This window comes from Acomys minous, assembly GCF_964271855.1.
Source record: "Acomys minous genome assembly, chromosome: 9".
Classification (NCBI taxonomy): domain Eukaryota; kingdom Metazoa; phylum Chordata; class Mammalia; order Rodentia; family Muridae; genus Acomys; species Acomys minous.
In genome coordinates, this window is record NC_140490.1 from 116,973,563 (window position 1) to 117,001,400 (window position 27,838).

Below are 27,838 nucleotides of genomic sequence, written 5' to 3' on the forward strand. Positions count from 1 at the left end.
GTCTCTGTGAGTCTAAGGCAGCCGGGTCTAGAGAGTGAGTTCCAGGACAACAGGGCTCCATAGGGAAACCCTGACTCAGAAAGGAAAACAGTTACGTTGCCCTGACATTTGTGCGTATTTCAGCACATGCTAGCAAATGCAGCCACTTCTTCAGTGTTAACACACAAGTGATTTACAGTGGAAGTTAGACTCCACACTGAATGAAAGCTTCGAGCACTAACACAGGCACACCTTAACCACACGAGATCGGTTTTACTGACACAGTGGTAGACACTTACTTGCTCCTCAGCCACAAGCAAAGGGTGTGTGGATTCTTCACCAACTGAAGGTAAGCGAGCACTTCCCACAGAAGGGTGCCGGCTGGATGGGTGGGATGAAGCATCTCCGAAGGAGGGGTAGCGGGGGTACCCGTTGGGTAAGCTCTGAGCAGCAAGCCCTGGTGCTGAGATTGGTTTGTTGTGTTGAGAAGACAGACAGGAAGTGGGGGTAGGGCAGAGAACAAAAATGAATGAGAGTCTACCGTGCTCTGGGAGCTAGTGACACACCCCTGTCAAGACCGCAGCAGCCCTCCCCATCCTCTACAGCTGAGTAGTCTTTCAGCTGGTGATAAACTGCGCCTCACCCCACCTCACCCGGCACACAGGTGAGCCTTCCGACACTGAGCTAGCTGACTTTTAACCCATGTTGAATGTTTTCATTTTTAAAATGTTTGTAGCTAAAGCTAATACGGGCTTTGCTACTGTTGATCATTTCTAATTGTTTTAGACTGAATTTCCATTACCCGTATCTTACAAATGTCTGACATGCAAAATGAAAGGAGAAATGGTTCCTTACTTGTAGGTGTCCGAGGTGTTCGAGGGCCCTCCAGTTCCGTCTGGTGACTGCTCCTTTCTACAACGGGCTCTTCCACTACATTTATACTATTATTTTGCATAATCTCTTGCAACATGTTAAATAATTCTTCTGCACGGGCACACTTAAAAGCAAAGATCCCTATAAATACAAACCAAGAGAAAAACACGGCAACCGTGTCGTTAAAAAGCTATAGGAGCAGGCTGGGCATGGTGGCACACGCCTTTAATCCCAGCACTCAAGAGGCAGAAGCAGGTGGATCCCTGCAAGTTCGAGACCAGCCTGGTCTACAAAGCAAGTCCAGGACAGCCAAGGCTACACAGAGAGACCCTGTCTTTAAAAAAAAAAAAAAAAAGCTATAGGAGCTTTCGTCAAAAGAGCTTCCTTCCTTTTGCACTGGTCAGCAGTGATGGCAGAGACTGACCAAAGGGCAAGAACAAACGCCTGCCGAACATGCAGCCTTAACTGAGACATCTGCTTGAACTCTCCACGGCTCAGGGAACAGTACAGAGGAAAAGACAGACCCAAAGAAAGGGCAAGGAGTGGGACGGAGTCCTGACTTGCAGGCAAGACAGCTGTACTCCTGAATGCACAGTAGCTGTGATAACGAGCATAAGAACTGAAATTATTAGACTCGTCAACACACCTCATATGGGGCAGGACTAGATCAAGGGGCTTCAGAATGTGTACCTAGTGAGTGGCTACTGTGGGAAGGAAACACATTTTTATCAATGGTGTAGGCACTGGTAAGGTGCCTATGCCCCTGTAAACAAACCCTCACCCATGTTCCTGCAAACAACTCTAACGAAACTCGCTGGAATTCCCCCAACTGGCCCCACCTGAAAAGAACATGAAAGCAGTGGGGAGACTAACTGGGAAAAGAAGGGGATCAGCAGAAGTGAGAGGGGAGTAAGAGGGGATGAGAGGGTGGATATGACTTTATTACGTACATGCACGAAGATACCAATGAAACCCACTTCATGTAGAATAAATAAACAGTAGTAAGACTTTTGTTGTTTTCAAAACAGGGTTTCTCCGTGTAGCCTTGGCTGCCCTGGACTCACTTTGTAGACCAGGCTGGCCTCGAACTCACAGCGATCCACCTGCCTCTGCCTCCCTGAGTGCTGGGATTCCAGGTGTGTGCCACCACACTGAGCCTAAGACTTTCTTTTTTTAAGCTGTAAGAATGCATCAGAGTAAAAGAAGTTGTGAGGTAGGCACTGCGGTGGTCTAATGACAGTAGCCCCGCAGGCTCATGCACTTCCACGCCTAGTCCTAGTGGGTGGAATGCTTGAGGAGAACTGGAGGGTGGCTCTGTGCAAGGAAGTGTGTCACTGAGAGGGCGTTTTGAGGTTTCAAACGCCTATTCCTGGCCCAGTCTGTCTCTGACTGCTGCCTGTGGGTCAGGATGTAAAGCTCTCGGCTCCTCTAGACCGTGAGTTCAGCCATGCTCCCCGCCATGGTGATAAAGGACTAAATCTCTGCCACTGTAAGCCAGCCCCCAACCAAACACTTTCCTTTATAAGTGGCCATGGTGCCTCTTCACAGCAATAGAAAAGTGACTAAGACTACATCCTAATGTGACAACAGCAAGAGATATCTTCCAATAAATAAATTACATGGGGGCTGGAGAGATGGTTCAGCGGTTAAGAGCACTGACTGCTCTTCCAGAGGTTATGAGTTCAATTCCCAACAACCACATGGTGGCCCACAACCATCTCTAATGTGATCTGTGCCCTCCTCTGGCCTGCAGATGTACATGTAGGCAGAGCACTGTATACATAATAAATAAATCTCAAAAAAATAAATAAATTACATATACCTTATCTCAAAATATACATCCACAAAGGTCCCCACATAAGTTTCACTTGTCTAAAGGGTACTGTTGCAAAGCAAAGCACATGAGGACTGCACACACACTCTAGTAGGCTCTAACAGCAGGGGGAGCCCGACCACCACTCACCGGGCAGCGCTTTCCACTGACCAAGCTAGGGAGTTTACAATCACTACCATGTCCAACGATAGGTATATTATTCCCGCTCCAACATTCATCAGAAGGCATGTGACTTAGCAGGGGGCCAAAATTATTATTACCATAATCATCATTATTATTACTAATAGTAAGTTCACTAAAAAACAAAACTGTGTTTTATTGACTCTACTGTTTACATTCTTTGCCCAAGAAGTTAGAACCAAAAGATGCTTAACCATTTTATTTCTACCAAGGGCAAAGTGATTAGTGCATACTTGATAAAAGAATCCCTAATTTATCTTTTTATTAACCATCCTATTGGGAGTTTCGTGTGTTGTTTACTTATTAGCATACGGTCTTCCTTTTTAACCCCGGCCGGCTGGAATTTCAACAGTCCTCCCAAGTGCTAGGTAGACAAGCATGTGACACCATATGCAGGCTTCCTCTCAGAAATGAGGCGCTGTATACAAACTAACTGAATGTGCAATGCTCCAAACATGCTGCCATTGGGAGAAAATAAAGGCTTTACCTACCTTGTCCAGTTTGACATCTTCGACCACTTTCAAAAGAAAACAGATTTGAATCATAGCCGTACCGCCGCAGGCAGAGGTAGTGCCATTTTACCGAGTCCCGTTTTCGGGTGTATAAAATCAGCTCTGTGTCTGTGAGCTCCATGATGCCAGAGCCTAGCTCATTCCCATCATCGTCCACATTAATGACCTACAGGGGAAGGAGGGTCACTTGTAGAGAAATGCACTGCTGATAGTCACGATGACGTTTTCCTCACCTGTCACTTCACTCACTGCCTCCCAGGAGCTCTGGTCTTGCAGACCACTCAGATACTCTCCCACGCCGAGGTGGTCCTCGGGTAGGGCCAATGCTATGCTGACTCAACTTTTCAGAGAGGAGAGTTAAACACACCTCTCTTCTTTGTAAGTACTTAGCTTTAGGTAGTTGTGGCAGCAATAAAAAAAAATGGAAGTAATAATCCATATTGCTAGTAAGAAAGTACCATAGGTGACTCAAATAAGACAAGTTAGACTGTGTGAAGCGAGAAGAAATAAAAGAGAGAAGGCAAGGTACATGAAGTGTCCAAGCACATCCAAGGAGGCAGAAGAAGACAGTAAGTACATATCTCTGCTGGCTATACTGACCTTAAACTTGTTCCGACGGTTATCTGGGACAGTGTCTTTATCTGGACAGCTACAGCAGCTACCCATGGCTTCTTCAGAAGACCATGTGAGCACTACATAGAGAATAATTTGAAGAAAATTATTATATTCAGGATACCAACAGGAAAAGACAAGAAAGCATCCCACACAAGCATGATACTTTGATGCAGAAAAGAAAGCCCGATTATGTTAATGTTTAGAACTAAACTTCATTCAATTAGTCAGTCAATTCTACATGGTGATAAGATAAATTATATAAGGTACATGCCAAAGAAACTCACATTTCCAGTTTAATTTATAAAGGTAAGGTCTGTTTATTCTAAAACCATGTACCACTCACTACCTAAATAATTAGCTTACAGTTACTCAACAGTTAATCAAGAAATTAATTTTATAGCTAATCAGAAATTTCAAGTCCTGTCTTTAAATATAAAATAAAATGAAAGCTGGGTGTGCGGCACATGCCTTTTATCCTAGCAGAGACAGGCTGCTCCCTGTGACCCTGAGGCCAGCCTGATTTATATAGCGAGTTTCAGGCCGGCCAGGGATGAACACTGAAACCTTGTCTCAGGAAAAACATACTGTTTAAAGGAAGCTACCTTTTTAGCTAGCAGGTATTTTGATTCTTATTGCTCACTGTAGTACCTTTACATATCCTATTAGACAGGAGTTCATTGGCAAGCAACATACATTGTCACGTTTTAAACAGTACATTAGTAAGAAAGAAGGACAACACAAAACGCTACTAGTGGTGTAAAACACACAGCACTGGCCAGCCTGATACAGTTTGTGTATTTAACCCTTTGCCATAGAAGGTCAGAGAGAAAAGGTTGCAGAGGTGAGAACAGGTGTTCAAGGGCATCTCAATAAACAAAGGAGAATGCAGAGCATTACTTCTAAACAAAGGAGAGAAGCAACATCCATTTGCCAGTTGCTACGTGGGGAAAGGTGCACAGGAGCACGGGTGTCACACAGGGCTGACTGAAACCGTTTACAGTGCTTCAGTGGCTCTTTACCACTTTCGGGTTTAAAAATCAAGTTGTCCTTTTCCTCTGCTAAACTACCTTACCTCTAGTTAGAATAAACAAGCCATTTTCCTCTACAGCAGCTCTTTTTTCGTTTTTATTTTTATTTTTTTGAGAAAGGGTTTCTTTGTGTAGCCTTGGCTGTCCTGAACTTGCTTTGTTGACCAGGCTGGGCTCGAACTCACAGCGATCGCCTGCCTCTGCCTCCCTGAGAGCTGAGTGGTGGGATTAAAGGCGTGTGCCACCACACCCAGCTCCACATCAGCTTTCTGTGGCTTCCCTTTCCCAAGATTGATTGATTGATTGATTGATTTGGTTTGGTTTTTCAAGACAGGGTTTCTCTGTATAATAGCCCTGGATGTCCCGGACTCACTACTTATATCAGGCTAGCGTCGAACACACGGAGATTCACCTGCCTCTGGCTCCGGAGTGTTGGATTAAAGGCGTGCACCACTACACTGGCTCCCTTTGCCAAGATTAAACTTTCCCTGACTCCAGCCTATTAAAGTTCATTAGACTTCTGCACATCCTGTCTACTTGCCCTAGGCTGTGCAAAAGCCCCCCCCCACCCCCCCCGCCCCGCTCTCCCTCCCCGATGGGTTCCTTTCCGGAAGGGACCTTACTCATCCCTGCACACCTAGTGCTCAGCAAAAATGTACATACTTCGACCATTTGTGAACTAAATGACCTATACTCCACTAAGGTAAAGAATGCCTGGCAATTAGAAATGACAACCTCCAATGTTTCTACAGAGAAACAATCATGACATTGGGTCGTGTTTTTCATAAAAGTTCTGTCTGCACTGACTCACTTCACCAATCTCTAGAGACTGGCACACCTCGTCATCTTCATTTTCCAGGGAACTAGCATACCATTTAACATAGTATATGCTCTTCCAATGTTTCACGGTCTTTACCAACAAGTGTTAAATTATTAGATGAGAAAAATATTTTTAGTTTATGAAACAGATATAATTGATAGAAACATTTTTGAAAAGCTTAAAATTATATGGTATTCTTTCCCCAACCTCCCTATCATTCACTTTAACCACAAAAGGGAGATACTCAGATGTGTATTTAAATTTTAAAAAATTTTAAAAATGTGTTACTTATACAGCATGCTGCCCACATGCGCGCCTGCCCGCCACAAGAAGGCACTGGATCTCATTACAGATGGTTGTAAGCCACCATGTGGGTGCTGGGAATCGAACTGGGACCTTTGGAAGAGCTGACAGTGCTCTTAACATTTGAGCCATTTCTCCAGCCCAGGTATTTAAATTTTACCTGCCTGCAGGATACACTTGAGGAGGAGATGAACTCAGAAATCAACAGGAAAATGAAACACCATAAAGTCCTAACAGCACAGCAACAATAGGTACCAGGAGGAAAGGGATGGATTTAAAGGCACAGCTGGCAGCACTGAGTACCTAGCTTGGTACAAAGGAGCAACACAAGTGCCTGCTGTGCAGATGACAGGTACCAGCTGCATGGCCAAGGCTCTGCTGCCGGCAGTAATGACAAGGTCAGCCTCAGCTACCTCAGCTGAGTTTGCAGACAGCAGTCAAAGGAAGGCAAACAAAAGTTATATGCACGACTATGGGCTTGAGAGAGGAGCTCAGAAATGTCAGAACGCACGTGACACTAAAGATATAAAGGGAAGGAAGGCTGGGTCTCAGCAGTTAAGAGCACTTACTACTCTTGCAGAGGACGTAGTTTTGGCTCCCCGCACTCAGATGGTGGCTCACAATCCCCTGCACCTCCAGCTCCAGGGGACCCGTGTGCTCCTCTGACCTCCGTCTCTTCCACCTCCCTTCTTCCTATGGACCACCCTCCTCCTCCCTGCGTGACCCTTTCCTAACTCATGACTTCTGGCTTTGTTCCGTGACTTGTCTGGTTTAGCCAGGGCTGTATCGCGACTACTGGACCTGCTGGGGTCACCACTAGGTACACAACTGAAGGGAAGGGAAGGAGCCCTCCTCTCTCTGACTCTGTCAGGAAGTACTTCTCCTGAGGGGCTGGTGCCTTCTCCATCTGTGCTTGCTGTTGATGAGGCCATTCTCGTGGCCCAGTGCGGACACCCAGAGGTGCTCAGAATTCCTGATGGCAACAGCTGTGTGCTGCCTAACAGATGTGAAATTTGCATTCAAGTCTCTGAGGCCTGAACCTAGGCACAGGGACCAGCAAGGCTCTGTATACCCCACATTCTGAATAGCTTAGCTTTACTTCAGCAGCCTCATGCTCCCCAGGAGAGCATTCAACAGGGAGAGGCGCCTTCTGTCTGAGACGAACGCGCCACCAGTCAGCTGAAGGCACTATGTTAGGACAGTGTTTGTTAATTGAAGCCCTTATTTTCTGGTGATGAGACAGTCAGTAAATCAAGACACAAAATGGTTGCATTCAATGAAATTAAGTTAACTGGTCCTTTCTTTTAAGGTAAATTTCAACTTACCTAAATATGGCCATTAATACTGTGAGCCTCTGATGCTGCATCAGGAGATTAATCATATTTCAAAACACAATGTCTTCGACTGCTAACTTAACCTAAAAGTAACAGAAAACAATTAATTTCTTTCCGGCAGTTGAACCCAGGGACTTGTACCTGCTGAGCGCATATTCTTACCTACTGAAGCACACATCCAACTCCCAGACGTTATTTCTTTTGAGGTAACAGTTTTCACTGTGAGGCTTCTGGTGGCACTACTAGTTCAGCTGACCTACACGCCCAGACTCAAATATCTAAAACACTGACTTAAACTTAGTATCTAAGCTAGGTTTTTAAAGACCAAATGACGATAAAGATCAAATGATGATGCACCAGCCTGAGCTCTACAATGCTCCTGGCTGGTTCACCTCTCCAAACAGAAGTCCTCTGCTATAAATATGGCTCCTGTCCAGGCCCAAAGTCCTGTTTAAGCCTGCAGTACACTAATTCTGCATTCTTGGTGACTCTTCCTGAAAGTCAAGACTCCTTTAGAATCCACCCTTTGTCTCTCTTATTTCCTAGGACACTGCCGCCCCAGCCAGGTAATACTAGTCAACCTAAAACTGGTAAGAAAAAATTCCAAAGAGTCACAGGATAATGTCAGTTCTAGCAATAAACTAGTCTACAGTTGTAAGAGATCTCACTGTGTTTTGGACATTTTAGCTCAGTTTGTTTAGGGACCTCACTCAATAGAAAGGTACTCACTGGACACCTACACTGCACCTATCAGGCGCTTTATCAGAGTGTGCAGAGATTCAAAGAGATTTCAAAGCTGGGTGTGGTGGCACACAGGCACACACCTTTAATCCCAGCACTCGATCTCTGTGAGTTCAAGGCCAGCCTGTGTACAAGTCAAGTCCAGGACAGCCAGGGCTACATAGAGAAACCCGGTCTCAAAAAAACCAAAAACCAACCAACCAAACACCTTCCAAAATCATGTACTTACAGATAACCAACAGTTTCATCTCTGACTACAAATCCCCACACATAGGCGAGCACACTAGGTACTTGTTTACATCCCACAGAGGGTTGTGTGGTAGCTCCATGTCTCTTTTAGCATAGCTTCTTGCTAGCTTGTCTGTTCAGATGGGGGACCTTGTTAGATAAGCTAAGGCTTGGACTTTACAGAAGTTTTCAACCTGTAGCCCTCACAGGGGTTGCATAGCAGATGTTTACATTACCATTCATAGTAGTAGCAAAATTACAGTTATGAAGTAATAAGATGATTATTGGTGGGGGCAGCACAGCATGAGGAGGTGTAATTAGGAGCTGAAGCGTTAGGAAGGCTGAGGACCACCACGCTAAGCTTCTATAGCATAGTCTAGGCTAGTCTCAGGGGATGGCCTTCTTGTCACAGCCTCCCTAGGGCTGGGATGGCGAGCACAAACGACATCTGGACAACATGGCTTATTAAGAGCTACAGGTGTCAAAAAAAATTTTTGACAACAATAAAAGAGGATTTTGGTTTTTTGTTTTAAAATATATTTTTATTGAGTCTGAGAATTTCATACAGTGTTTTATAAAAATAATTTTTAATTTTTATTTTGGTGTACATGTGTTTTGCCTACATGTATGTCTGTGCAGCACACACATGATTGAGGCCTGTGGAGGCCAAACAACAGCACCAGATATTTTGGAACTGAAGTTACAGACAGTTGTGGGCTGCCATATGAATGCTGGGATTCAAACCTGGGTCCTCTGGAAAAACAAGTGTTTTTAACTGCTGAGCCACCTCCCTAGTTCTTGATTTTGTTTTAAAGATTTATTTATTTATTTAATATGTATGACTGCTCTATCTGCATGTACACCTGTGTGTCAGAAGAGGGCATCAGATCTCAGTATAGATGGTGTGAGCCACCATGTGGTTGCTGGGACCTCCAGAAGAACAGACACTACTCTTAACGGCTGAACCATCTCTCCAGCGCAGTTTTTTGTTTTAAAAATTATCTTTATTTTATATGCATGAGTTTTGCCTGCAGATTTGTCTGTGTACCACACACATCCCTGGTGCCTGCAGAGGCCAGAGAAGATGGCAGATCCGTGGAACTGAAATTAGAGAGGGCTGTGAGCTGCCGGAGAACTGAACCCTGGGTCTCCTTCATAAACAGCAAGTGCTCTTAACTATTAACCATCCTCCAGCCCCAAAGGTTTTTGAATGTTCAACGATCAAAAATAAAGTAGGTATCAAATAGGCCATAAATCTGCGCTGTGTCTGACAGCAGTCTACTGCACGGCAACGCATGACTTCACTATACGGAAGCATCGATGAGCACTGCCTGGAAGACCTGGCTCAGAGAGGAGCACTAACCGCTGTGCACGGCAGGCTTACAGTGCACGTGCAGTTCTCCACCTTCGCTCCTCTGCAGGTGAGGATCCAGTCAGGGCACCTTTGAACTGCACTGTACCAGAACGCTTGACTTTAGAAAGCACTATTTAAGCTGCCACAGAAGTTGATCCGTGAATTTTGGTTTGGGCCTAGGAGAGATTCTCTAACAATTTCTGAAATGGTTCTAAAAGTGCTTCTGCCATTTTCATACTACATATGAACATTCTCAGAATGGATTACTACAAAATCAAAATATCAAGCAACTATGAAGATGTTTGATTCCCCGTCCTGCAGTATCACACACTCACCTAACATTTAATTCTTTTTTTTTTATTTTTATTTATTTTATTTTTTTATTTTTTTAATTTTTTTTTGGTTTTTCGAGACAGGATTTCTTTGTGTAGCCTTGGCCATCCTGGACTCACTTTGTAGACCAGGCTGGCCTCGAACTCACAGCGATCTGCCTGCCTTTGCCTCCCGAGTGCTGGGATTAAAGGCATGCGCCACCATGCCCGGCTTTAATTCTTTATGTAGAAATAAGCATGCAAAATTGCTTTTGGTAAAATAATACACATCATCAAAAAATTTTTTAATTTCATGATTTATTATCAGTAACTGTTACATTTGGACACATATTTTATAAGCATATACCTGTAATTATTTTTTAAAAAATTTCTTACACAAAAAGGGGTCATAAAAAAAGTTCAAGAAGCCCCATTGTATACATCTTGTAGTCTCCAGAGACTCAGAAGGTGCACCAGGCTGTGTCTGCTTTATAAAGCTGCCCACAGTAAAGCACTCTACCACAGCCCACTGCTCTTATTTGAAGCTATGCTCCCACTGTCTACCTCTTTTCTAAAAACTTTAAACTAATTTTCCAGGAGAGCCCTCCTTCCTTCCTTTCTTTGTTCAGGCATCTCAGCATTTGCCCACTTCCACACTGAATGAGTTTACAGCTAGTATAAGACTGGCCTAGATGGGGGGGGGGGCACAGAGATAGAGAGACAGGGAGAGAAACAAAGGAAGGAAAGTTCATTTTGAAGTTAGGCATATTACAGAATCAGTATGCCAACCTGTAAGTAGTTAAAAATAATTAAAAGTCCCATTTTAAATCTTTGGAAAACATTTACTCTGTCCTCTTTTTTGTTTGTTTGCTAAGACAGGCCTCACTTTGTAGCCCTGGCTGTCCTGGAACTCACTCTGTAGACCGGGCTGGTCTCAACTCAGAGATCCCCCTGCCTCTGCTGGGATTAAAGGCTGCGCCATCACACCCAGCTCCTCTGTCCTCTTTTTAAAGACCAATCCTTATCCGAGTGTTTGCTACTGTGTTACTGCTTCTCTGCTTGGCTTTTGTAGGACAGGGCCTCTTCAGGCCTGGCTGCCCTGCACCTCGCAGCCCTCCTTCCTCGCTCTCCTGCGTGCTGGACCGCAGGTGTGTGCCACTGCACTCTATTTTATTACTTTATGTTTTATTTTGACTGTTAGCACTGTCAAAGTATTGGGGCTAATTTGCTTGCTTTTTAAACTCTCAGAATAAATGCCTACCATGTAAGATGTCTGTGCTTCCTTTAAAAGCATACTTTGAACATGAAAACACGCTCTTGGTTTCCAACAAACTAATGCATTCCTGCCATGAACATAACTCACTGGGCCATAGTGTCATTGATATTTGAGTCCGATCTTTTGTATGAGTTCTTAAATCTCTTTGCTTTCTCTCCACTGTTGAATGACTCAGAACTAAAAGTAATGAAGATACAGTGAAAAGGAAGTGATTATAGACAGTACAACGGAGCTTCGATTTTTCTGTTCCTGGCAACCCAATGGTAGGAAAGAACCAATGCCTGTAAGTTTTACACACACACACACACACACACACACACACACACACACACAATTAAAAAAATACAGAGGTGCTTTCTAGCTATAATATCAGAACTACATGCATGAAGTCATCCATGACTGCCTAAACAAGACCTGAGAAAGGGACAAGAGAAGTGATGTAACAACAGAGGCCGGAGAGCTGCTCGGTGGCTAAGAGCACGTGCTGCTCTTGTGGAGACTCTGGTTCGGCTCCCAGCACCGCTATGGTGCCTCCTAGCATCTGACCTCCAGTTCTAGGGGATCCAGCATGCTCTACTACCCTGTGTGGGCACCAAGTACTCACATACACATAAAAAGTAAAATGAAAAGCTGGGCATGGTGGAGCACACCTGTAATCCCAGCACTCTGAGAGGCAGAGGCAGGTGGATCTCTGAGTTGGAGACCAGCCTGATCTACAAAGTGAGTCCAAGACAGCCAAGGCTACACAGAGAAACCCTGTCATGAAAAACCAAAAAATACAAAATAAAATAAAATTTAATAATAATAATATGAGCTGGGTGTGGTGGTACATATCTTCAATTCCTGTACTCAGAAGGCAGAGGCAGAAAGATCTCAAGCACTCAGAAAGAGGCAGAAAGATCTCTGAGTTCAAGGCCGGCCTGGTCTACGTAGTGGCACCCTCTTGTGTATTGAAAATAGTTCAGCTAAAATAGGAATATGTGTACAAATAGTTTAAAAATGCAACCTTAGAACATTACAAACTACTAAAAAAAATAGTTTATAAATATCAATGAATTAGGTTCATCATTATCTTCTTCTTTAACCTTAAGGGTAAAGTCATCATAAAGATTTCAAATTCCTCCTGTTAATATTAGGCTGAAATTGTTTAGGACTGGAATTGGCAACATATGCGTTTTTACACTTTAATTAAAATGCCAGAAATGAATGTGTTTATTTTGTCAATACTAAGAAAATCTTGTGGGAAAGGAAAATATTCAGAACGCTTCCTCTCCCCAAAATACACAAATTAGGAAGCAGCTAGCACTGCTTTCCTCCTCCACTGCCCTGATGGTATTTGCTTTACCAACAAAAGAGTAATTAGATCAAGTGTTTAATACAAAATTATTTTGAAAAATGAATGTTACTTATGTAAAACCAGTATATCTCTTTAAATTACTAAAACTATGTTAAAATATTGCTAGAAGAAAAAAAAGCGTGTACCCAGAACTACCATATTATAGACTAAAACCCACACTAATCCATCTGAATTGCAACATAGTGCTACTTTTATACTAACGTAGACTTGGCAACATTAGTAACAGCAGGGCTGCAGCCTTTCTTTTACAAGTTAAGCTCAACAGAAACTCAGTATAAAAACAGGCAAAACCAAACAGACAAACAAGCAATCAGTATTTTATATTTTATAAGAATTTTGGTTAATCTGAAGATTAAAAAAAAGCCTTAAAATATCCTAAAGGAGTTAAGATTGTAAAGACATAACTCATTTATGAGTGTGTCTTCAGGGGGCCACAAATGCAGCCAAATACAGAGCCTGTTTGCAAGAACCATTTACCCAATGGCCTCTGGCAAAGTACTCCTTTACTATATTTACTAGATTTTAAAATAAAATAAAATAAAATAAAATAAAATAAAATACAAACATGGGCTTCTCAAGAGCATAGTATAATTTAAAATATGGTTTTCAAAAAAGTATGAAGCACATATTTTCTGGAATGAAAGACTACTTGAGAAAGCTTAGTTTAGCACTAAGTTTTAGATTTAGGGAAGCCTTGGGCAGACAGTGGTAGAGCCCACACAGAGCCTGTGCCCACCCCAGACCACTAACACCATAGAGTAGACGGTGACTGCTGTAAGGAAGAGCAGGGTGCCATTGCTAACAACCGGGAACACACATTATGGCCTGCACAGAAGCTGAGGCCTGTAACACCAATATCCAGGACACCGAGGCAGGAGGACTGTCAGGAATTTGAAGCCACATAGTATGTTCTAGGTTAGCCCAGCAGTACATTTTTCTTATGTGCACTTGGATATAAAGGATACTTGTATACGGAGTCACAGAATCTCTTACGGCTTCTCTTGGCTATAACACACTTTTCTCCTGACGTTCCTTGTTTCTGGCGACCCCTCCAGTTCTGAGTAATCCTATGTTAAATAATTTATAAGGCTCTTTGCTGGAATTTGTTTCATGTTTTTCTTATAATTAGACCAGGGTTATAAGGTTGGGGAGAATCAGAGATACAACTTTACAGCCCTTGAAAGACTACCAACATGATTTGTGGCCGACGTCAAGCCTGGCCACCTGGCCCCAGTGCCTGCCTCTTCTCCAATGGAACCTATTCCACGGCACCGCTTTCCCATAGAGCATGTTTTAAAAAGAAAGCCTCCACACTCACAAAGATAGGAGGCCAAGCACGGTGATGCAGGCCTACTCAGGAAGCTAAGGCAGATTCTAAGCTTAAGACTAGCCTGTGCAATTTCAGTAAGATCCCATCTCAAAGTGAGAAAAGGTAGTGTGGGTTAGAAGGCGCACCATAAGCACTGTCGTTGGCATTCTGCAGCATTGAGGGGATGGGAGCAGCAACTGAGGTTATAACACTCAGTGGTAGAGTAGCTCTGATCTAGTGTATATAAGATCCTGGGTTCAATCCCCAGTATGACACACACAAAAAGAGAGGGTGTTGGAGTGCAGTTTTATTTCACTCTGAAGACAGAACAGTGTCAAACTGGTATGCTAGGCTGGTAATCTCTCCACTGGGCCATATCTGCAGCACTGATCAATTATTTCTCATTTTTGAGTTATAACTAATACTGCTTTACATGATTTTCTTGCTCAAAGTATTTCAATTCTGGCCATTGGGAGCATTTTCATTTGGTTTTTGGGTTTGTTTGTTTGGTTTTTTTGTTGTTGTTGTTTTTTGTTTTTTGAGACAAGGTTTCTCTGTGTAACATTGGCTGTCTGGACTCACTTTGTAGAACAGGCTGGCCTTGAGCTCACAGCGATCCACCTGCCTCTCCATCCTGAGTGCTGGGATTGAAGGCGTGCACCACTACGGGCTGCTTCCCCGCTATACTCCCGCCTTTGCAAGGCTGACTCCTTTTCCTGGAGAATGCTATTTAAAACCCAACCCCCAGGCTATAGATGCTCTTCCTACGGTGAAATGCTTCCTACAAAACTCTGCTTTTAACTGAATTTTATAAAAATTTTGTGAGGAATTAGCATTAAAAAATGTAGAATTAGGAGGCTGGAATGGTAGCCTAGCACTTAAGGGCACTGCTGCTCGTCCAGTAGGACCCAGGCTCAGTCCCCAGCACCCACACGGCAGCTCACGACTGTCTGTAATTCCAGTTCTCGAGGACCCGACACCTTCTCCAGGCACACACGCAGGCAAAACACCACGGCACGTGAAATGAAAGCTTAAAAATTTAAATGTAGAATTAAATTCATACTAAGAACAGGTCTATGTAATTTTAAAGTAAAATAATTTTATGTAAATAGAGCCATTTTATGACCACTTTTTAGTAGACATGTTTCAAATATCTAAGAGAACAAATATTTAGTAACTGTAAAATTCATTTTTTGTTTTTAGGACTTTGTTTGTTTGAGGCAGGGTCTGTGTAGCCTTGGCTGGTCTAGAACTTACTCTATGGGCCAAGTTGGACTTGAACTTACAGCTGTCTAAGACATACCTCTATGAGCAATGGTTCAGGACTAGGGAGACCAGTGCACTAAAGCAGAGCACTCAGAAACAAAAACTACTCCTACATGAAAACCTGACTTCTCTCTTAGCATGAACTATGAAGGAAAGATAACTTTACATCTGACTACAGAAATTAAGGATCACTGTGAGAGTGTAGGGGGTGGGTGTAAACTGATTACACTTATTTGAGGTGGCATCAAAGCTTACCAACATCTACTGTAAAACATGAAATAGCCAAATAAATTTAGAAATCTAATTATTTTAATTATCTAATTACCCTTCAAACTCTATAATTACAAAACTAATCAAACAAAAGCTTGTCAACTCAAGTAGATTATCCAATTAAGAAAATAAACAACCAGCCAGGCGTGGTGGTGCACACCTTTAATCCCAGCACTCAGGATGGAGAGACAGGTGGATCGCTGTGAGTTCGAGCCCAGCCTGGTCTACAAATCAAGTCCAGGACAGTCAAGGCTACACAGAGAAACCTTGTCTCAAAAACCTAAACAAACAAATAAAATAAACAGCCAGAGGCCATAGCAACTTTGGAGGCCGAGGAAGGGTGATTTCTAGTTGAAACTACCAAGGGCTACACAGTGAGACGTAAAATAAGTAACTTATGGCTGACAGGGCTGTGAGCATTCCAGTTGCTTCACATGTTAAGTGTTACCTCTGCATGCCTCACTTAAGATAATGTATTACTGAGGTAGAATGTGGCTCGCTTGACAGAGCACCAGCCTAGCATAGGTGAAGTCCTAAATTCAACCTGCAGCATCCCAAAAGCTGAATATGGGGGCGAAGGGTCAGAGATCAAGGCCATGTAGCACCTATCAAGCTGGAGGTAAGCCTGGGATACATAGGACACTGTCGCAAGCAAGCAAGCAAGCAAGCAAACAACCCATACAGTTATTGTAGAAACTAGAAAAGAAAAAGGTAAGAGAAAACTGGTACATGTTTCAGGCTCTGTCTACATGTATCCCTTACTTAAAGTATGAGCAGCAGTGCCCATGGCTGTCAGGATTGAGGCAGGAAGTGTGCCTTTCTCTCTGCATGGCTTTGTGTCTGTAGAATGGATGCCATGCATGTGTGGGCACCTGCAGAGAAGGCCAGGAGCAGGCACTGGATCACTTGGGGCTGCAGTCAGTACAGGTGGCAATTACCTGACCTATGCACTCAGAACTCAACTCTAACTCTCTGGAAGAGAATCAAGGGCTCCTATTGGAAGCCATCTCTCCAGCTCCCTTTAAATCACTACATTTTATACTACACACAAATGCCAGAACCTATCTGTAGATGTGGTAGAGGATGAGCAATGTGTTAGGATCTCACAGGGCTGGGGAGACGGCTCAGTGGGTAAAGAGCTTGCACACAAGGATGAAGACCTGAGTTCAGATCCCCAGCTCCAATTTAAAAGGCTGGGAATGGAGGCATGTGCCTATAACCACAGCACTGGAAAGGCAGGCAGACAGATCCTAGGACTTGCTGGCCAGCCAGCCTAGCCAAAATGGCAAACTAAGTTCAACGAGAGACTGTCTCCAACACTTAAAGACACAAGGCTAAGACCTCCCTAGCTGCACAATATAGCATACCCTCCTGATCTTAGCACTCAGAAAGCTGACGCTGGACAGTCATGAGTTTAAGGTAAGCCTACAAACTACAAAGCCAAATCCAGTCTCAAAACAAAACAAAAACAAAGACAAGTAAACAAACAACAACAAAACAAAGATAAGCTTTTCCTTGGAAAGAGTAGTAACAGAGGTGAGGGGAAAGAGTGGGCAACAACACAGCCAGACATAACAGAGTTATTTCTGTGGTCAGACCCACTTGGGAGGCTGAGGTTGGAGGATTGTTCTTACAACAGCAATGAGGGCAGAAGGGGCTTTCCAAGTAATTCTGATTAAGTCAAAGAAACAAAACTGCAAAGAACATATCATTAAACTGGGAACTTAGCAACACTGTATTCATGACTAAAAAGGATGGGATGAAATAAACATTTATATCAAATACTTTTTAAAAATTGAATATAATGAATGTTTATGTTATGAAGCAAAAGAAATTTACTTATTTCATCCAACATCAAAGTAGCCTCCCTGTCTCCAAATGCATGTGCACACACGTGTACACACACACACACACACACACACACACACACACACACACACACGCAGGCATTTTCTTTCTGAACTGTAAGTTTCTGGCTCACAGGAAATCATGATTAAACACACACCAGTGAGGGCTCTCAGCCCTGCTTCTCCATGCTGCCCACACAGCACTTTGGGAGCATGTGACCAGGAGGAGTGATGCATAGTCACACCACATTCCTTCCCTCAGCTCACACATCAAGAACTTGCCCTCTCAGCTGCATTCTTCTCCAAACAGCCGTGGTCACCGTAGCAACACTATGCTCCCAATATGGACAGCTGGTCCACTTGAAGTCAGTCCTCCTTGGCAAGGAAAATGCTTGTTCTTCAAAGTGGGGGAGAAGCAGAGGCTTTCCTTTCTGTGCACATTACAGGGCTTGATTCATCTTGGTCAGCACTTTTGTTCTGTGGTAGCAGTTTGTGTGGAGTTTCAACCTACTCTGAGTTTGGGGTTTTTGTTTTTTAAATCTAAAAGCAAGTAACCCAAACAGTAAAATCCAGCCAGATCATATGGGACTCTATGAGCAGAATAGGAAACAAAAAGTTACCTAAAACAACTTTTATTAAAATTTAAAACTATCAATTACAAGAACAAAGTTCAGCTTCAATTAAATTTAATGTAGCACTTGAAGCCTTGGTATATGACAAAGGGTTTGAATTAGAGAGCCCGAATCCTTTCAGTATCAAGGCGTATCTCTGACCTGCAGACATAAGGCCTTCAGGAAGCCCGTTCCTAGCAAGTGTGAGCCTCTGGGCTGGACCTCCAGCACCACACAACACACAACTAACTGCTAGACTTCAAGTTCCTAAGGCATGCAAGGAATGGACTACCGGGCTAGCTGCATTCCTTACGCTACCACCTCCACGGACACTTTCTTTCTTTTTTTTTTTTAATTGTTTTTTTTTAATGTCCACTATTTTTTTCCTTTATTAATTTATTCATATTACATCTCAATTGTTATCCCATCCCTTGTATCCTCCCATTCCTCCCTCCCTCCCATTTTCCCCTTATTCCCCTCCCCTATGACTGTTCCTGAGGGGGATTACCTCCCCCTGTATATGTTCATAGGGTATCAAGTCTCTTCTTGGTAACCTGCTGTCCTTCCTCTGAGTGCCACCAGGTCTCCCCCTCCAGGGGACATGGTCAAAGGTGAGGCACCAGAGTATGTGAGAAAGTAATATCCCACTCTCCACTCAACTGTGGAGAATGTTCTGCACGGACACTTTCTTAGTCCTTCCACATGCTCAAGTAAAACCAAATAATAAGCGCAGTGAGGACCTAAAGTTGAGACTGACAGCGGTAACATCAGTTTCTTATACCCAGTCTTGATGTCTGCCTGGACCTGGGACTAAACCAAACTGAGCCTTTCAGAATAAAAGAGACATTTTATTACACAATATATATTATGTTCATACAATAAACAACCAGGCAGAGAAAACTGTGACACTCTGAAATATAGTCAATCAAATTCTTCATTACATAACCCACAATGGCATTTTAAATAACCCACCCAACAAAACTACACACCTAACCCTTAAAGTAAGTAAACCAGAATATTCTAAACTAAAAATTTGCGGTATCTGTGACAAACTGGAAACATTTATGAAATGTTTTTCTATATAATAGAAGTAAACCAAGTCCTATTAATTTAATCAATGCTGCTTTGGTAGAACTCAAAAAATAAGTATACTTAAGTAAAAAAATAAAAGCATTTGGGACTGGAGAGATGGCTCAGCCCTTAAGAGTACCAGCTATTCTTCTAGAGGCCCCAGGTTTGATTCCCAATACCAATATGGTGACCCACAGCTATACGTAATCCAGTTCTGAAGATCCAATGCCCTCTTCTGTCCGCCATGCACACCAAACGTGCACTCAGTACACAGACATACACGCGGGCCAAGTATTCATACACATACAATAAAAATTTTAATAATAATAATAAACTACCAAAATCATTCACTGGTTTACTATTTATCTCACTGGATACAAGTGTTGTTTAAACTCTCAGGTTGTGAGGCTCTGCCTGGTAAGACACTTCTTCAGGGGCTGGCCGGATGGCTCCACAGGTCCAGGTGCTGCTACCAGCCTGACACCTGATTTCAACAAGAGAATCAACTTTCTCAAGGTGTCCACTAATCACCACCTGTGCACCACTGACAACACACACACACACACACACACACACACACACATAACAGAAACTTCTCTAAAAACTTAACCTGCAACCTAGTTATTTATCTTTCATCATGCAGCAAAACATGAACATGTCATACGGTAAGGACAAAGACCCCAAATCCACTGTTCTAAAACTGGCTTCAATTTATAAACTATGTATACTATAGTTTTACATATTCAGTATGCCAAGTGAAAATAATGAAATTATATGCTGTATAAAAGATTCAAAAACAAAGGATACTCAAAAAAAAAAAAAACACAAAAAAACCTATCCTACTTGTTCAATTTTCTGAGTGATATATGTTAAAGAGCGGGGCAATGTTTGACAATCTATGGAATGTAAAAATCATTAGCAACTGCAAAAGTTTCTGGCGGTCTCACCAAAACTTTTATAAATACTTCACTACTGACATTAAAAAACCCAACCAAACAAAAAAACTATGTTCAAAAGCCTTGAGCCTTGGCTTTGTTTTCTTGGCCATGTGCACTCCTTCCTTTCCTGCTGCAGTCTGAATATGGCCCTCCAAAATCCAGGACCTGAAAGCTGGTGGCCAGTGTGGTAGGAGGTGGGGGCAGGGATGGGGAGGTGAGAGGTGATTAGGTCATGGAGCGCCTCTTTGTGGATGGGATTATGGCCCATACAAAGGAGGCTTCACATTGGCCTTTCTTCTTCCACCTTCCATCACATGGCACACATTTCTCCTCTCTGCAGGAAGCAGTAATTACCAGACAAGGACCCAGCTGGTACACTGATCTTACAATTTTCAGCATCCATAATGGTGAAAATAAGTTTCTGCTCCTTGTATGTTGCCCAGTCTGTGGCGTGCCAGCACTATAGCAGCACAAATAAAGAAAAGGTCCTTTCCACTTTGTATCAGTTCCTAGTCCCAGAACTAGGCCTAGAAGACTCTCACCTCGTGTTAAGAGCTGCCCTCTAACAAGATACCTTTAGCTTCTTCCAACCAAGTTTGGTTCCCAGAACCTAAATCAAGCGGCTCCCAGTCACTATTAACTCTAGCTCCAGAGATCATATCTGCTTTGGTCATTGAATGGATGTGCACACACCCGCACACATATACAAAGTAAATCAGTCAATAAATAAGGATTAGGCAGAGAAAAAATAGGAGGATACTGGATGCTACTTCTTGGCCTCCAAACATTAGTACAAGCCCACAAACACATAATATGCATAAGAAGCATTATAAGGTCAACTATATGGAGAAAAAGTTAAAAATCACAAAAATAACCATCTGCTACTCTAGATGGGAGCCCTAAAAAATACCAGACACTATGACCCATCATCATTGTGAATATACATTGTATTAATGCAGAAGACTTAAATCTTATTTTCTAAAAGAAAATGGCAAAGATGGAGAGAGTGAAACAGTGAGATAAGCCTTTTAAAGAGGTTCCAGATCCTACTGCAGCACTCTCTCCATGCCTGCCTTCCACAGCACCCTGGAAGATTCGAGCATGCTGTTTACATTCCATGCTGGAGGTGGAGGGACCAGCAGGGCAAAGGCGGTCCCCAGGACTAAGCACACACACTTCTGACCCCAGCACTCTGGTGTGGTGGGAGGCTGGGCCTGTGCTGCTGGGAACAGGCTTGGTGCTTTGCTCTCCCCTCACTTCCTCAGCTGAGCATCAACAATGAGAAAAGGAAGTCCCAAAGCAGTCTACTCCTTAAACACATGATACTGCAAATTCTAATAGGGATTGGTTATCGCCCTGAAAAACTCACTTTAGGTGGAATTAATCTGCAGTGATCACTACTACCTATCTCAGTATGCTGCTGAGAAAATACCACCAGCAACTGTCTAAAGCTGCCAAGCAACTGAATTCAGGTACTTGGGACACAGTCAACAAAGATTATCATTTCTACTCACCTGATGATGTCTTCCTTCAGAAAGTCTAAAGAAAAAAACCACAAACTACTGTTATAAAATCCATTGAAAAGGTGATCTGTAAAATTATAATCCCAGCAGTTGGTCAAAGCCAGTCCTAGCTAACTACACAGTGAAACTGACACAGCCTGGGCTACATGAGACCCTGTTTTTAAAAACTCAAAAGCACCTAGGCACAGTGGTGTACACCTTAGAGCTGGGAAGGAAGGCAAAGGGGGATCTCTGTTCCACATAGTCAGTTCAAGGTGAGCCAGGGCTACATACTAAGAACCACATCTTAAAACAAACAAAACAGGCAGGGGCTGGTGAGCTGGGGGGGGGGGGTGCTGGACAAGTCCCATCAACCAGCTTCATCCTGGGGACCCACTCGGCAGAATGAGAAAACTAACCCACACAACTTGTTTTCTACTCCACTGTGTGTATGGCATACAAGCACCTACATACGCACACGGGCACAATAAATACATAATGTTTAAAAACAAACTATACTACTTTACCTTTCATAATCTACATGATAGAAAGCACTCAACTTTTCACATTCAGTTTACTAAGTTATTTCTTACCTTGTGGAATTCTTTTCTGAAAAAAACAGATGCAATCTTGTCCCTAAAAAAAAAAATTCAGGTAGAAAAGAGTTAATTTTAAAATAGTTTCTGGAAAATGAAAACTTTCAAAAAAAAAAAAAAAAAAGAAAAGAAAATGAAAAATTTCAAAATGATAGCTGCAAATGAAAACATTCAGAATATGAGGTCATTTTTTATTAACAAACAAAGCTTAAGAGACAATAAGTGGCTTCTTTTTTGTTTGTTTGTTTTTCAAGACAGGGTTTCTCTGTGAGGCCCTGGCTATCTTGGACTCACTGGGTAGACCAGGCTGGCCTCGAACTCACAGAGATCCACCTTAAAGGCCTGTACCACCACATCTGGCTGACAGTGGATTTTTTAATAATAAAGATACTTTTAGCAAAAACACAAAATCCACTCTTGTTATAAAACTACCATTTAAAGGGGCCACAATGATGGCTTGGCAGCTAAGAGCACTTGCTGTTTGCAGAGGACCTGAGTGTGCTTCCCAGCACATGATGGGTCACAAGCACTTGTAACTTCAGTTCTTGGGGATCTGACACCTTTCTGGCCTCCAGGGAACTGGGAATGCATGTGACATATATACATGGGGGCAAAACACTCGTGCCATAAAACTTAAAAGACAACTCTTAAAAAAAATAAATAAAAAGACCACTGATTTATCAATGGAAATCAAATCATTTTTGTCAGGCATATAATAATGTGAGGTAGACTTCCATAGTCTAAGGCAACAGAAACTCAAGCGACATTGATTTTTCTCCAAGACATGATATTCTGAATGATGATATTTTTTTTAAAGAGATAAGATATTATAACGTTAATCTATTTCAACAGACGAATTTTGTTTGTTTGTTTTTGTTTTTTCGAGGCAAGGTTTCTCTGTGTAGCTTTGACAGTCCTGGACTCCCTTTGTAGACCAGGCTGGCCTTAAACTCAGTGATCCACCTGCCTCTGCCTCCTGAGTGCTGGGATTAAAGGCGTGCGCCACCACCACCCTGGCTCAACAGAAGAATTTATATTCACAAAATTGCATAGTCATTAGCATAATCTAATCGTAGAACATAGCACCCTAATAAGAAACCCCTAACTAAACACTGAAGGACAAGTTTCTAATTCCAGGAAGAATATCTGGAATAAATCTGACTTTAAAGAAGCACATTCTTTGTCTGTTGTTTGTTTGAGACTGAATCTCTCTGGACCACAGACTGGCCTTGAACTCACTACCGTGAGCTCACAAGCTGACCTTACATATATAACCCTCACTCCACTCCAGGGCTGGGAGCTCAGGCGTGTGCTGCCATGTCCAGAGAAGAAGCACAGTTCACACAACACTATGATCAAGTTCTGTCTTCTCAATACACAGAACAAAAAGCGGAATGAAAGCAGATATCCAAAAATAGTAAGACACTATACTGGGCAGAAGTATCATAATAACTCTTTTCAATACATTTTTTCTAAACTGTAAGTCAATAACAACACTTCCTGTATGGCTCTTCCAAGAAAGCACAGAAGGCACACTTCCTAGCACCAATCTATACTACACAGTAAGAGCAGAAATGCAAGTGATTGTTTTAATGCCCACATTCTTATTAAATGTTCTCAATGGAGAAGCCTGTTAAGGTAAAAGAAGAGAGAGACTTGGTCACTTACTCATCTGGGTGAAAGCTATTCTGCATCTTACTTCATGACATGTGGATTTTCTTCACCGTTACATCTGGGCATCTACTTCTTGATGGCCATTTCTGAAACACAGGAACCGTACATAATTGAGAATGTGACTCATTATAAAACAATAGAAAATTTAAGAACAATTAACTACATTATCATGATCACTGAGGATATTAATATAGTTAAAAAAACTCCTATTGAAAATATTATCAGGGCTAAGAGTTATGTAAGATTTAAAAAGAAAAAGCTGGGTACTGTCCCACAGGACCAGAATGCTTCAGCCCTCAACACCTTTGTCCCCGATGGGTCTTATAGTTCCTGATTGTGATTTTAAAACTGGAACAGCCGGCTGTGGCGGTGCACGCTGTTAATCCCAGCACTCAGGAGGCAGAGGCAGGTGGACTGCTGTGAGTTCAAGGATAGCCTGGTCTATAAAGTGAGTCTGGGACAGTCAAGGCTACACAGAAAAACTCTTGTCTCAAGAAATGCAAATAAATAAATAAATAAATAAATAAATAAATAAATAAAATAAGTACTGGAACAAAGCCAGGTGTGGTGGTGTACACCTTTAATCCCAGCACTCAGGAGGCAGAGGCAGGTGGGTCTCTGTGAGTTCGAGACCAGCCTGGTCTATGAAGCAAGTCTAGGACAGCTAGGGCTACACAGAGAAATACTATCTCAAAAAAATAAAATAAAATAAAAACTGGAATAAAAGAGATACAAATAGGAAAACATAAAACTACCCATTCATTACCTATTTACCCATTTTACCTAAAACGAAAGCCCAGGAAGGGGATTTCTGTTCACTTTATTTATTTATTGTAAGCACTGAAGCAATGGCTACCATGCCAATGGTGTTCTACACGTTCATTCAAGAGTGAATAAACTGATTATTAGATAACTCCAACTGACGAAATGCCTGAGTACTTTAAATATCAGACACCATTTCTCCCACAGACATGCCACTAATGCCAAATACACCATTATCACCTTTTCTTTAATAAACAAAAGACAACAAATACATATTCTTTTTTTTAATGGATAATAATAAAATGTAACAAAATAAAATATAATAAGAAACCCCCAAAACTATCACATAGGAGTTGGACAAGGCAAACAAAAGAAAAAGAGCCACAAATACATATTCTTAACCTCAGAGCCACAACAGAAGCCTGGGCAACCTTGGAACTTAATCAACTTCACCTTTGGCAAAGACTCCGGAGAAGAGCTGAATATGGGATTTTTGTCAATACCAGGGCATGGGATATGCAGATGTTTTTTAATTAAACATTCATACTCTTTGAGGTATTTTAGAAATCATTAGGAATACAAATCTTCTGTAGGAAGTGAGACGTTACTACTCTGACAGATCTCAAGAATAAACCCAACCATTCTGGCAGTTCCCACTTGTCATGCCGTCCCTGGATGACAACCCACAAGATGCAGTGTGCTTGGGCACAGCACGTAGGCAGAGGTGGGGGGGTGGGGGGAGGAGGGGCCCTCTGTGGGCTTGAGGCCAGCCTAGTCTACAGAGTGAGTCCCATGGTGAATATAGCCAGAGCTACACAGTGAGACCCTGCCTTTAAAAAACAAAAACAAACAAAAATGCTATTTGTGTGTGAGCCTGTGCACATGTGAAAAATTTGGAGGAGTAAGTAGCTTGAATATCCCCAGCCCCTTCACAAAACAGAAAGAGCGACAACTAACCCAAGTCACTTTTAGACGATAGGGGAGAGAGGAGGAAGAGGAGGGGGCACTGCTGACAGCTCAGCTCACACCCGATCTTGTGCTGTCCTGACGAGTGTGGCTGGCTGCTTGGGTGCTTGGTTGAGTTACACAGAGTCTTGTAGGCTCATTTGGAACTCAAAATCCTCCTGCCTCATCTTCCTGCACACTGTGATTAGTAGTACATGCCACCAAACCAGGCTTTAGAAACATATTTAAGATAATTAAAAATATAAGATAAGTTGGTGAGATGCTCAGCTCGGATAAGATACCTGCTGCCAAGCCTGGTAACCGGAGTTCAGTCCCCAGGACTACATGGTAGAAGAAGCAAAACCTAAGTTTTCTTCTAACCACCACACAAATGCTGTGGCAAACATGCCCCCCCATACAAGAAAAAACAAACAAACAAACAAAAAACCCTACTAAGTCCACTTAGTGTTGCATTCATGAATTTGGCTTCGGAGCTCATCACTGTGTGACAAAACTTTTCCTGGGGAGATACTAGACACGTTACTCACTCCAGATAGGGAGCCCACAACCACCAAAGTCCAACTTTGTGGGCCATGAGTTCTACTGGGGTTACTTACAGGGGTGTGAGTGAGGGGCTACTGAGAGGAGCAGAAATAACTCAAAGACAGTAGCTCACAAAGCTGGGAACCTGGAGCACACTGCATCGCTTGCAGAGTGTCCTTTCCAAGTGACTTTGCTCTAAATCTCTCCCAGCCAGCTCAGCTGGTTTCTGTCTGGTCTCAGTGGTCGTTCGTAGCTTATCCTGTCTGCGTCTTCTTTGCAGCCTGTCTTTGTTTCTCTCAGCGTTTATTGCTTATTCTGGCAGGGAACGGCCTGGTGAATCTGACCAGCTTCAAGGACTATTTCAGTCTTTGCCATCCTACTGGCTCCCTGCAGGATAAAATGTCTCCATCTTTAAGGAAACTGTTACAGATCACTACCTGGGACTGTATAACCCATCAAGGGGGCTGATCCCTAGAAAAGGAATTTTCCCTCGCTGAGCAGTTGCTATTTGTGTACGGGTGGGCTCCATGAGATTTCTCCCTGTCAAAGCTTGAGTGTTGATTGGTGAGGTAATGTTCAGGTCTTGTTTAGGCAGCCATGTTGTTGAAGTTTCGTGGCTATGATTTCTTTGTCTCAAAGACTCAAACATGGGTCCAAAGAAATGTCTCAGCAAGTAAAGGTACTTGCCAATGACTCTGAGTTCAGCCCTAGAATCTACACAGTGGAAAAAGAGAGCCAGTTCTCTGACCGCCACATGTATCCCATGACACATTCACCCAACCTCACTGCCCCACACCAAGAAATAATTATATGTATTTTTTTTTTAAAAAAGCTACATTCTTATTACAAATACTGACAATTAGGTAATATTTATCATCAGGAAGATCCAAACAAAAATCATGGAAGTAAAAATTCAATAATCATATAAAACTTAGAGTATCCACAAAAACTCATGATTCATTTCATAAATATCTATTACTTGTTCTCTCTCCTTAAATGCCTTAAGGCAATTATTATTCTACTGTAAACCACAACATAACAACCACATGGATTGGACCACTAAGTACATAAAATTCATGCTCACCTTTAGAAGCTGCTTGGGCATAAGCTTCATATGAAAAGTAATATGAGTCCAGGACAGCCAAGGCTACACAGAGAAACCCTGTCTCGAAAAACCAAAAAAAAAAAAAAAAAAAGAAAAGAAAAGAAAAAAGAAAAAAGAAAAGAAAAGAAAGAAAGCAGCCAGTGAGAAAGGCAGATAGACACTGACAGACAGCCACTGTGCTGAGGATGTGGAGAGTCAATTCCAGGGTCTCACAAAGCTTAAACTGGCACCTTTAACACTCAGCTACATATCAACTGCTACAGCCACACCCATCACATGATCCATGCCATGTGGACTCCCCAGCTCCACTACTGCAGCATCTCTGCACGAGCTCCCATCTCTTCCTTGCTTGCTTCAAGAAGCAGCAAGACAAGCAGTTTTCAACAGAAGGTCAGAGGGTGTCATCCTCATTAAACCCTTCAGAGAAGTAGCTTTTCAGATTTTCAGATTTTATGTCTAAAGATCTTTGTGTCACTTTTTAAAGACCCAGGGCTGGAGAGACAGCTCAGCAGTTAAAGAGCACTGGCTGCTCTTTCAGAGGACCCTGGTCTGTTTCCCAGCACAGAGGCTCACAGCCATCACTGATTACAGTTCCAGGGATGATCCAGTAGCCTCTTCTGCTCTCCCTGAGCATCAGGCATGCATATAGTGCAC

The 27,838-nt window shown here is 42.6% G+C and overlaps 1 protein-coding gene across 8 annotated transcripts in view; it reads right to left on the minus strand.

Moving 5' to 3' along the window:
• The window catches only part of FRS2 (fibroblast growth factor receptor substrate 2), an 83,239-nt gene that overhangs the window by 7,268 nt on the left and 48,133 nt on the right, over positions 1-27,838 (minus strand). For 7 of the 8 annotated variants that reach the window (XM_084794142.1, XM_084794138.1, XM_084794139.1 and 4 more), the window contains 8 exons: positions 23,824-23,915; positions 22,153-22,195; positions 21,572-21,596; positions 7,470-7,561; positions 3,979-4,070; positions 3,358-3,544; positions 835-993; positions 279-442 (listed from right to left, as the gene is read on the minus strand). In XM_084794142.1, the coding sequence (XP_084650268.1) occupies positions 279-442; positions 835-993; positions 3,358-3,544; positions 3,979-4,044 (576 nt within the window). In that variant the 5' untranslated portion in view covers positions 4,045-4,070; positions 7,470-7,561; positions 21,572-21,596; positions 22,153-22,195; positions 23,824-23,915. Of the gene's footprint in view, positions 1-278; positions 443-834; positions 994-3,357; positions 3,545-3,978; positions 4,071-7,469; positions 7,562-21,571; positions 21,597-22,152; positions 22,196-23,823; positions 23,916-27,163; positions 27,242-27,838 lie in introns of those variants that run through there. The other variant, XM_084794141.1, reaches the window with a different exon arrangement.